General features: G+C 45.7%; 1 protein-coding gene across 1 annotated transcript in view; it reads right to left on the bottom strand.

The window, feature by feature from the left end:
• The window catches only part of LOC131287412 (uncharacterized), a 37,592-nt gene extending 35,516 nt beyond the window's left edge, over window positions 1–2,076 (bottom strand). The window contains exon 1 of the mRNA XM_058316462.1: window positions 1,987–2,076. Within this exon, the coding sequence (XP_058172445.1) occupies window positions 1,987–2,076 (90 nt within the window). The remainder of the gene's footprint in view (window positions 1–1,986) is intronic.
• Window positions 2,077–12,574: the final 10,498 nt, after the last annotated feature.

The raw sequence follows: 12,574 nt of genomic DNA, 5'->3' as shown, positions 1-12,574 counted from the left end.
CGCAAACATTAGCGGGGGTAGAAATGATACGTTTGCCGAGGCCAATTTTTCCATCGAATATGGATTGTTTCGAGGGAAATCGAAGAGGCTATATTGAGTTGAGCTGATGGAAATTTTTTAATATATGAGTATTAGATTATATTTGACAAGTTTTTACAGTACTCAATTTGTAAAGCATATTTTGAAAGCCTTATTTAAACATTTAACACGAAAACACAAAACATCACATCAAAGACAAACTGTTAGTTGTTACTACGTAGTAGTTAAACAATTCTACAATACGACAAGATTTTCCGTAGACTTCCAAACCATAATGAATAACAAACAAACAAACAAACCCGTTGATGGCGCTTCTTTCCATCGCTGGCACCATTTCCAACGTTCCGTGTGGTAAATCCAAAAACTACTCAGGCCCGAAAATGAATCAACGCTAAGAAAGCGGACTGGCCGAGAAAACACCTCCATCGCTTCCCCAATTGCCTTTTGGGCAGAAGATCCATCAGTCGAGCTTTCCAGCGGCGGAAAATCGACCCCAAAACGGTGGGCACGTTTTGACCGTTTCGGGCGGCGCTTGATGCACGAGCCGAGCGGGAAAGTGGAACCGAATTTCGTATCTTAACCCGGGAAAGATAATTGGGCAAGCAACGCAACAGCGAGAAGAAGCGGCCGGCCCTGAAGCTGGATGGAGTGCGTATCGAATTCGAGTGCCCCGAAAGCGTTCGGAGTTCTTTCGAAATATCGATCGCTCTCAGAAGCTGCTACCAGGTGGTTGTGGGATGAAAAACTGGAGCTCTATCCGACCATCTTTTCTCCGGGTGGTCAGCTGCGATGGCCGCCATGGGGCGTTTGAAAATAGCTGCCCGGTTTGAAATTGCCTGAAGGGGGTAAAGTGGCGGCGCTTATTGTGCGGAAATGTAGACAGCATCCCAAAAATAGAATAAGCTGAATTAGCGATAAACGATGGATTGATTTCATTTCACGCCTAGATTCTCGCCCCGTCTTATGAACATCGATTAGAACGAAAGCTCAATTAACTCTTTGTCTATTTAGCCGGCCCGAGAGGATGCTGAACATTAGTTTCTCCATTTGATACTCATATGAAAAGCAACAGCGTTTTTATTGTCTGGAGAACGTTGAATATGAAACTCAACTCTATGGTAAGAAGTTTGCATTCCTTCGAAAACAAATGGTACCGTAAATGGCCACTCTTTAACATTTGGCATATTTGACGTGCACGTTTCATTTTAAGTTTCAGTCAATCAAATTCCTACCCTTCAAAGATCAAAGCCGGCCTCGGTTCAGTTTATGTCTCAGGCTGTCAAAATCAAATCAAACCCACGCCAAATTTCTGCTTTTTCTAAACAAGTCCGCGTGGCACCGAAAACAATATTTCGCAAATACTTACGCCCACCGGGAGGCTGAAACATTCGGGAAAAATCGTGCTTCGGCATTCCTAGAATCAATTGGCGCTTGTAAACGAAAGCAATATGGGCGAATATTTCTGAGGAATTCACGTCTTCCAGGTACTAGCAATTGAAAAGGCATAGACGAAGCGACCGACTCCGTCTGATTACATTGTTTGTTCAGGTTCAGATTGTGGGAGGGGTTTGTTTTTGATTTTTTATTTACTTTTCACTGCAATTAGAGTTGTTGTTGAGTAGCATAGAACTATTAAGCCAAGTTATACTAGCGCTTCAAAATTACTTTAGAATTTTACTAAATATTGAACAATATTTCATTTGATCAAATGGTATAATAGAATGGTATGATTGATACACTTTTCATTCCAGATGATCTCATGTCGTGATCATAGAATAATTTCTTCAACTTTTACTTTCTCAATATCTCAATATCAATATCAATATTTTATTTTCTCAATATACTATTTACTTTCTCAATCTCAAACTATAGCAACTATTACTATATGTAACGATGTTGGATATGATTTGATCTTCAGGTAAATCATTTACTTAGTTTTATACATACCATAGGCCTCAGTGTACTCGGACTCCGGTAATAGTCGCTGCCAGCAATGCTCTGCAGATACTTCTTGTTCGTTCCGTATATTGGCTCCATTTTTGAACGATTTTCTTAATTTTCCTCCCTTTTTCAGAAACCTCTCGAAAGACACCACTTCCAAAAACACAACAACCGCCCAACGTGAGCGCACTACTGTTCACTTTCACTAGAATAATTTGCCTAACGAGCCATGAAGTATAAAAAAAACACACAAAACCACTACACCATCAACAGCACGGCTGATATTTCACACTCCTCCAACATCCAAATTCGACGCGCCATCGCCATTCGTGAATGTGTGACACACTTTTCCTCACTAAAAGCACAGACCTCCTGAGGTAGCACTAAAAGTTGTTCCCGGTTTGGTAGTTCACTTTTTTCCAGTTTCTCGCACTAGAGATCTCACGTGCCGTTCAGTTTTGCTATTTCACTGTCGATCCGAGCCGTTAGATAATGGGCGCTTTTAACTCGTTTTCCGCGGGCAGCATCTGCAAAATAAAGCACGTTCGGGGGGTGAAATAAAATAATTAAAATTTAGTTCACTTTCGATCGAAATCATCCGATCGAGCACCCCGTTGGGAGGGGGAGTGGGGCGGGTGCCAAACGTATCATTAGAAGGAAAGATAGAAATCGAAAATGCCGAAGCCACGGTGTTCCATCTGACGGGGCAAAGGGTGCATTTTCTCCTTTCTTCTCACTGTTTTTTCTTCCTCTGACCGAATACATCTTCCACCACGGTGAAGGTGTTTCGAATCATGTTGTTCGTGCGCTTTCGAAATGTTGCGAAATGGTTCGTAAGTCCATTGCGATGCGTGGTGCAGCCCTTTCGTTGCCATTCGTAGCAACAGTTCGAATATCCTTTCACGAGGCAAACTTCAAAACACCCACAACGGAGGTAAAAAGGTAAACAGCTCGGCACTTGATGAAACAAGTTTAGTCTTTCCACCGTCGTTCACCGGAAGTTCTAACCAGGATTCGCACAACAACAACAACAACAACACCGTCGTACGTTCCGGAACCGATCGACTCCATGCTCTGTAGACGCTGTCTTTCGTCTGCACCGGGGTCCATACCGCATCACCGCTTTCCACCGACCGGACGGATGCTGGAGGAAAACTTTAGTTTGCACGATTGCCCGATACTTTGGAGCACAACATGTACCGACATCAACCGAAAAAGAAGCACTGAACACACTCTCCGGAAAACATCTTCACCGTTTCAGGTAACAAACAGGAAAAGTTCTCCCGGTGGACTGTCGAGCAAATGGGTAGCGAGCAGTGGGTGGATATTCTCAATGGTACTCTAATTGCCTGCTTCGTTTCGATCGTTGCCGATACTGAGGACCTCTTCCTTCATCGTCCGATAATTCACCACGAAATCGCACACACATACACACCGTGGTTGATCCTGACCACACGCCTGTTGTTGACCCGGTCGCCGGTGTTTGCCTTTGCGTTTAGGCGTTCGACGTACGACGTCGAGGGAAATGTGTTCACTTGTGCATCAGTTGAATATCGGGAAAAAAGGTCTTTCCTCATATCCCTTTCGTTCGTTGGATGCCACAACTTTTCGAGCTCACAAAACTGGGCTCGGAAAAGAGCTGGTTGGTCAGTTTTTTCTCCCCCCGGCGACACGTTAGAGAAACCGGACGAAAGGACCCTTTCTGCAGAACCGTTCGTTTCTTTAAGGTGACGGGAAAACTCGTACGAAATATCGGTCATTCAAAAGGGCACGGCCAAAAATATACCGGATAGCTTTCAACCATCTCAAATTGAACCCCTCCGATATAATGCTCACTTTAGCTGGTACGAAAACCGCACACTCGAGCCACAGAATTTAATTTCAGACTTTCCCCGTGATACGGCCTTTCGGGAAACCGTTCAGCGAACGAGAGCGTACGTGGTTTTCTTTTCCCACCCCGGAATGGGGAAGTTCAAACGGACGAACGGGCCGGGTTTTCCGGTGCCCGAAAAGAAGGATAACGGCCCGAAAGAAAAGTGTCACAAGCAGAGGCACTCGGTTTTGTGTCGCCGCGCCGTAAACAGTTCATTAAAACACGATTTTCTTCCCAAACAATGACGCTTTCTGGGGTCAAACGGGGGAAAAAAACCGGTTGCCCATCATGGATACAAGAGGCACTAGGGTCGTCGGACCGTTTACCCGGTGGTTAGGCAATCCCCGATTTCATTTACGCCTCTGTTAAGATGGATTTCTTGGAAAACATACACGGATAAGCCGATCCCTTTTGTGTCGAGTAACAACGAGATTCTTGCTCAACGATCGATCCAGCTTTGTTTCATTTAAACCATTTGAAATGCTGTTAAAAGATGATTGTAGGGAAAAAGTTAATCGTTCATTTTCCGGTAGACTGTTCGGTGGAGAATACCAGCCACCGTAAGCCTCCCGGTAAGCTTCTTACCGCAAACGAACTTTATTGTAGTTCCATCGATAAACAAGTGTTGCCAAAGCATACCATCAAAACACCGCAATATGGAACGTCCATGTGGAGGAAATTTGGTTCACGCTCGTTCCCACATTTCATCCCGTTCGATAACGTGCTCCAACCGGCTCGTTCCTTCCTTGGGGGAGGGTTCGTTTTCCCCTCCCCGCACTCTTTTATGTTGCTTTCCATACACTTTGTAAAGAATTCCGGGCAAGAGTGAGCTTATTTGCCTGAGTGTGTTATCGTTACGAGGTGGGTAATTGAAGCGAGGAAGCAGATGTTTGCACTATCGAACAACAATAATCCCCACAGGCCAACGCCACTCCACTTGCCACCGCTTCCGGGCAAAAGTTTTCCCGAATAAAAAACCTCCTGCGAGGAAGCAACACATCGTTAACCGTGCTGCGGTTGTGGCCGATCTTCTTAAATGTTATTTAACGTGGCAATACCGAACTCGGGGCGTGTTTGTGTGTGCACGACGGGGGCGTATGTGCTCATCAACACCTATCGGCGTTACATACCGAAGGAAATTCCGTGGAGGAGTTTGCATCTCGTGGAACGGAAAAAAATATGGGAACAACAACGATTGTGCTCGCAAGTGTTGCTTCATCGCGCCGACCGAGTATTCTGAAGCTCAGTACCTTTTTTTACCAAACTGGCTCTCCAACGTGACGTGGCGGGAAAGCGGGAAGGATGCCTTGCCGTACACGTGGAAAGCAGGTTACCGGAACAATCAGATTCAGCGCAAACGATCGTCCGGCGACGAACGCACCGGGGCGACACACATTTTCCACAGCCGCTGACCACCCGGCGGATGGGAAAAGACAGTCCAAACGAACGTGCACGAACGTAAAACGGGTTGACCACTACTATGGAGTGCTTTCATTTGCTTCCTACTTTTCCTCTAATTAAAAAATGCCAACCAGCGTTACGACGGCTTCAGGTTGACAAGAGACGCCAGACCAACTCGTTTTCACTCGCGATGCAAGCTCATAAGACACTGACCACTACACAAACACACACACATACACGGTCACACATATTTACACTGGCTTGGAAAAGCGGGTTATTTCGCAACACAATGGAGGAAGTGTTTGAAACGATGGCGACAGTCAATAAATCAAAGTTCTCAACGCCTCAACGTCCCACGCCACGATTTCCCAGCGGGTTTTTCCTTACGGTTGCTTTTCCGCCCCCCAATTTGCTGCCGGCGCTAATAGTTTGATGATAATCGGGGAAATTTATTGCCCTGCCCGGGCAATCGAATTAATAATCTTTTCGGAAGAAATATTTTCAAACACTATACACCCTTACTCCTTGAAGAGAAAGTGAGAAATATCGGGAACAAACATCCGATGGGAGTTTTGTGGGTTCCTAAGAAATGCTTTTGATACTGCTGTGTTCTTCTGCTCTGGATTGATGAGTAAACCGATCGCAGGTGGCGGCACAGATCAAACAGAAAACTATTTCTCCTCAAAGAACCCGAAGCAACGGGGTAGGAAAAGCTATAATATTTATTGCGCGTAAATATAACGATCCACTTCAAGCCTGGCATGCTTGGACTGGAGAGCGAAAAGAAACAGTTCATCAAATTCAAATCATCAACACCGAGACCCACTTCAGTCTGTGCGCCATAATTCACACATCACACAGAGACGCATCATCCAGTGCCTCATCGAATAATTACCGTCGCTACTTTCTCCTCTTCCCAGTGGAAGAAGAGAGAGGCAGAGGGGGGGGAGCCAAGCCACATTTGTCGAAGAAAGCAACCGCAAACTTCCATTCGACCATCCGCACCATTGACGCCGATTCTGCCGTTCGACCTTTTCTTCCACCTCTTATCAATGCTGATGCTTTCAAAGCGACAAGAGGAACGTCATCAATGGAGAGGTTTGGATGGCATTGATGCTGTCGAGATGGTGATGGCGATGTTGATGATGATGGAAATTCTTGACATAACGAGTCGAAAACCACCGGTCGGAAATTAAATCTGCACTCGGCGTGCAGCCGGCGTGTGCTTATAATGAATGTCGTAGGTTGACGGAAGGCTGACCTCAATGAGATGCGGATGGTACCAGCTTCATCGTCGTTGAAATTGCACTTGCGGTGGTGGTGGTGGTGGTGGTGGTGCGAAGTGATTAATGCCTCCCAGCATCACAGCTTTTAAATGCTGGTCATCCCTTTCAGAACGTAAAATGGTTGCTTTCCTTTGTGTCCATGTGGGGTCAGAAAATGCTGGTGTGTCTGTGGACACAAAATGCAGTAAACTGGAGCATCATGTCATCGATCACTGGCCGATCGGGTGAGGATGCAACCGGTGCGAGCCTGCTTACGAGTTTGTCATACATGGTCACGAGCGGTGTATGGTCCACTTTGGTGCGTCTTCTTGTGCCGGTTGAGGAAACGGTAACACACTTTTACCGCCGTGTTATAATACTGTCAGTCTGATCGGTTCATTACGTGGTGCTTTCCATCGTTCGTCACAAGATGGACTCAAATTTGACATGATGTTTAAACGCCTTGAGGCAGTCATGCAAAACTCATTAGTGAAAATCGAAATTGTCTCTAGTTCTATACATTCTATTATTTTTTTGAAAATCTATAAAACCGAAGAAAAATAATAAGCCCAACCCTTTCATGATTACAATGAAGCGATATAAACTGCATTCCGTCTACCGGCAAAAGTCTCCGCAATGCGGTCCGTTTTCCATCGCATGATGGGCCCACGTCCTCGGCGGGCTTGTTTACATTTCCGCATCCCAGGGCACCAGCCGGGAAAGTGAAACTTGAATTTGAAGAGTGAATTGCCCGATTCCGGTTTTTTTGCAACACTAGAAGCGCCAGCCGGTCCAAAGAAGAACGTCATCTCAAAAGTATTTACATTCCATTTCATTATCTCGCCCAGCCAGCTCGGGAGAGCAGGTTACTCCCCCGCCCTCCCAACGTTCCCAGTGTCGACCAGTGAAAGTACCAAAACCCGGCCCGGTGGCTACAGCATTTGCCAGAAGTGAGGTTGGTTTTTACCTCCACTTTTAGTTTTTTGTTTTGCTTCACCCTGTGTGGGAGATCTAGGATTCAGTCATTCTGCAAACGGGATTTTGGTTCAGCACCGTTTCGACCGGCTTTCGTCGACCGGCGTTGATTTAGTTCAGCGTCTCTTCGGTTGAAAACCGGTTCTAGAGTCTGGTATTAGGTGGCCCAGGAGCTGGTTTCTAAGCGACAGAAAGACACGAGAGTCGTTGCCTTTGCCGGGCGAGAAACATTTTGAACATATTTCAACCCCGGGGGTGGACAATGTTACAAGAATTGCATAGCTCCGGCGATGGTGCATGGTCGATTTCATGCGAATAGTCCAGGAAACCGCATCCTCTGGGCTCCCTGCTTGGTCAGCTTTTCTTCACAATGGAGTCCGAAAATCGGTGCTGCGTTGAGTTGAGACTGCCGGTCGTGGGGAAGGAAATCATGTCGGAAAATGGAGATTTATGAACGACACCGCCGGATGAACTAATCATATCATTACCGAATCGGAAATCTCATTCATCAAAACTAGAACTCACTGGGACAAGCACAAACCCACACACGAACAAATGGGAATCATATGGGTTGGGTCCTTAAAACACGCTCTAAACTTTTCCTTCCCCTGCATTCCACATAATTTTTGTTTTCCCCGGGGCACGCTGTAAATGTTTCCATCAGCGAACATTGAAAGCTGTCAACCGATGGGAAAGATGAATTGTTCATTCGAACGGATCACGCATTACTATTTTCATGTTTTTTTTCAACGCTCCACACTGCAAGTGCAAGTACTTCTCCTTCCATGTTCCATTTTATTTTTTCCAACCGTTTTCTTACATGCTTACAGTTTTTCCAGCCGGCCGGGAATTGGAGCAGCGCAAAACAAACATCGGCGCGTCGCCGTGGGGAGGAAAATGTGGCGTGCAGTGTATGGGAAAATGGATCGAATCTGGAAGACAACCGCCAAGACCGGCACGAACAAGAACAACAGGGGAAGTAAAAAAAAACCCTAGGAAAAGGAAAGAAAAGCTACTCCGCTGGCCGGCCGGAGAGTGTAATGGGGTGGAACATAATGTCTTGCTCCAATTTTATTCAATCCCAATGGTCCGCAATGATTCCTCGGGCCTGGTCGTGACCATTTCGAGAGCGTTTCGTTTGCTGGGCAGCCGTGGTTAAACAATATGCTGGTGCCGTTTGTTGTTGTTTTATTTTCAGCATCGGTATGGTACCATTCCCTGTTGAAGTGATCGGCGACACGCGGAAAGGTATATTCAGTATTTTTACTTTTGGCCAATTGTATTCTGTTCAGTAAATTCCATTTTTCTGTGCAGTTTATGTTTATTTGCACAGAGTAAAACTGTACATACACAAAGCGTTAACAATTCGACAAGAATGGTATATCGTGTCCTGGCGAACGTTATTCTATACATCCTTTACTATTTGCAGCATCCACCGAGCTTGAGTGAATGTTTGTGAAAGGATTTGGGAGGCAGCCTCCGTACAATTCCAGCACAACAACGGCCTCGGATGACACGAGCTTCATGAATACTTTAGCATGTAAAATGGCAAATGACACCGAGTGGTGGACAGCGCGGAGTGACGCAGAGGGAGCATCACCATCAATAACAAAGCAGCTAAACACACTGCTTCAGTCCGGCGTGACATAAAATGTTGTCGCTCGACTTGTACACACCATCGTCATTGCGATGCTGCCATCGAGTGGAACTTAAAAAAAAAGGTACACAAAACAATGGCAAAGGTCAGGATTCCACTGATGTCTACGCTCCTGTTCAGCTGTCTCTCAAATCAGGACACTATGCGGAGAAACATTATTTTTTGGCATGTTTTATATCTCATTGTTTGGGATAGTTTAAACTATGGTTTACATCTGGATCGAATATTAAGCACTTCTACGATTTAAAAGAATCACTTCCCCAATTATTTGGACTTATTTATGGATAGTTTACTTATCCCAAAAATGATCTAAGGTTTTGAAAGTTGTAATTTTTTTGTTGTTTAAGTTTCCTTCAAGGTTTGACAATAATTTTTTCGTTCTTTTTGCTTCTTTTAACATCGTTTACGAAACCATTGTTCCAACTATTTTTTTAAATACAAAAATAATTTAAAAATACAAACGAAAATGAATGGTTAAAGGTTGTAATGGATTAATTTGACCAACACAACACTAAATTTGCTATAATGAGTCTTAAATCTATTTCTTCCAACAGAATATTCAAAAAGCTAAAAAACAACAATGGTCCATAACAAATCTCCGGTTAAAAAGGTAAACAAGTACTTCAGGTTGTTTGATGTTTAAAACAATGAAAAATTCGACGACAACGTTTACTTCCAGCGAAACATTCTTCATTAACATAATTTTCGCCAAATGACCCTCCGCTCGAGTCCCATAGTTCCGGCACTGCATTCCGGTGCAATCGTCATCCCAGCCCGCTTTGTTGATGGCAAAACGCTTAGCATTGACGTCGGATGTTGATGTTTTTGGGAAGGTTTTGTTGACGCTACCACCACCATCGCTGCGTGGCGTCATTTGTGTGCGCCAAGAGATTAAAAAGTAACATGTGCAAAGAAAGCTGAGAGGTGGCGGAAGGCGAAAGGTTGGTTATGGGCAAATGTTTGTTAATGTAATGCATTCTACCATTATTATGCACACGGAACTGAAAATCATGGCAGTATGTACCGAGAATGGATATTTGCTCGGAGCGCTTCTCCTTCGGTGAGATGCTTGTGGAAGGTTTTACTCCCTCTCGGTCTCTTCTGTTTGTCATGTGTTTCGTCGAATTGACACAAGGAAAGCTGTTCGTACTTATCAACGGTTCCGTGGAAACTACTTTTTGCCGGGAAAGCGACGCGTACGTTGGGCGCAACAAAAGAAACTAAAGTTTCCACACTTTTCCGGTGCCCTTATGTGGAACTAATTTCCAAGCTTAGCAACCATCCCTTAGGACACCGAACCGGGTGTTACCCTGGCTGTACCCAGGGTGTTCTCGCACACACATGAGACCGAAACCATGGTGACCATATTTGAGCGCTGAAAACTGTTGCATGATTGATGAGGATGCTGCTTTTCCGAATTTCGTTACACCGGGCTCACTTTCATCTTTCGACACGCTCGGCGGGACTACTTTCGGTCGGTTGTTTTCGTTTCGGCACGTCGTAAGACGAAAGACGCAGACATGTCTTCCCTTGGCCGCGATGAGAGCAACTGCTTCCACCCACTCGTATGTGGCGGCAACATTCCACCCTCCGAAAGACGCACGCTCCCAGGTTGAAGCCTTTGTTCATTCTGGTACCAGCTTTTTTTTTCAGCTCCCCCATGGGATCCCTCCGACCATGTCCTACGCCTGATGGACGTGTCCGGGGTACGCTGTCGCAAGTCTTCTTATAAAAACATTCCGCACTTCAAAGTTGGAGCTGCTTTTCTTCGGTCAAAAATTCGCTTCAACTCCCGCTTCTCCTATCAGAAGCCACCGTTTGTGGACCAAATAATCATGCACGAAAGAAGAAGAAAAACCTCTCATACGGCGAGGTCCAAACACTCCAAACCGTACTAGTTCGAGCTTGCAATCCGAAAGCCAGGCAATCACAGCTCAATCGTTTCCTGGCAGCTTTTTCCCGGGGCCAACCCGAGGGTTTCAGCATGCGGAACGAATTTTCCACCGAATCCGAGTGAATTGTAATGGAACTTCCGAACACGAAGCAGACTTGGCAAAAAAGAAGAAAATGAAAGCCTTCCACCGACGGTAGAATTCCTTTGATATTTAAATTAACCTTCCCGCAGAAGTTTTTTTTCCCCCCTTCCCAACCCAGCGTCCTGCTTTCAAACTCCTTCAAATACCATCCTAACAAACCAACGAAGAACTGTTTTGCGTAACTGATATTACTTCGAGTGCTCAGAACTCGTGCCCCTTCCTCCGTCCCCAGCCGGGGTCGTGAACAACAAGTTAGCAAAGGTTCGTGCCAATCGAGGAAAATTCATCCCCAGCAGCCATCAGGCCCAATTTTCCCGAGACACCCCACCATACGCGCACCCAACAATGGGCATCATGGTTCTCACACTCCGAATTCGCTTCATTCAATATTAGCGAACTTCTTCACTTCACCGTCGCCAAGCGCCACCTTGTCATTCATCGCCCCCCCACGCGGAACTTCTCCCCCCTGGGGGAGGACACACCCACCATTAGACACGTGCTACCTAACCTCTTCCTTTTTTCCGTTTTCGTTGATAACAACCGGGAGTCTGGCATTTCGCAACTTTTCATTTCCAAATCACTTCTCATTCGCATCCCCATCGCTTAAGTGGCATCCACACACACACACAAACACACATGCACATGCTCTAGCTTCGTCAGTCAGCGAGGATGACTTCGAGGCGACAGTACCACCCACTCCGCCCACAGGTGGGCGCTAATGCTCCCGCTACTTGCGATGATCGTCGTCAACCTTCAACCCGACAGCCATCCTTTAGGTGAGATGAGTGTTTTCCTTCCGTGTTTCAACTGCTAAGTTTTTTTTTCTTCCTGTCCACCATTCGTTGTTGATGCAATATTCAAGTGATTTCCTTCGTTATTTCTGTTTCTGCTTTTCGGGTATTCACCATTCTCTCGTTTCCACCATCGCTGGCGTTTCCGTTTGTGATGCTCCTCTTGTGCTTATGCTCCGTAAGAACTTCAACCGAGCGATGGGACTCGCTTCCCCCTTGGGTCGGGACACTTTTGATGGTTCCTCTTTACTCCGTTTTATTTTCCTAGCGACCTCGTTCAACTCATTTATGTTTGCTGGCAACGATCGTATGGTAATGCGAACGGGAGGATCAACTCCTCTCCCGAAAGAGAGGGGAAGCATAAGCGGATAAAGTCGGCTCATATGTGATGCTGTCTGGCTGGATCGGGTGGCTTGGGGTTGGAAATCTTCTACAAAACTTTACCGCCTTTCCCGACGGGAACCATCCGTCATCCCGAAGCGGGACACACACACTTGGCACACTTTACGTTTCAGCTTTTAGAACTTTAAACTGTCGGGGGAGTTTTGTGTAACTCCAGTCGTAGTTGATGGATTCTTATAAACACACGTTGGGCT

The sequence above is a fragment of the Anopheles ziemanni genome, chromosome 2, assembly GCF_943734765.1.
Source record: "Anopheles ziemanni chromosome 2, idAnoZiCoDA_A2_x.2, whole genome shotgun sequence".
In the NCBI taxonomy this organism is placed as follows: domain Eukaryota; kingdom Metazoa; phylum Arthropoda; class Insecta; order Diptera; family Culicidae; genus Anopheles; species Anopheles ziemanni.
The sequence above is the reverse complement of the archived record's forward strand: the minus strand, read 5'-3'. Positions and strand labels throughout refer to the sequence as shown.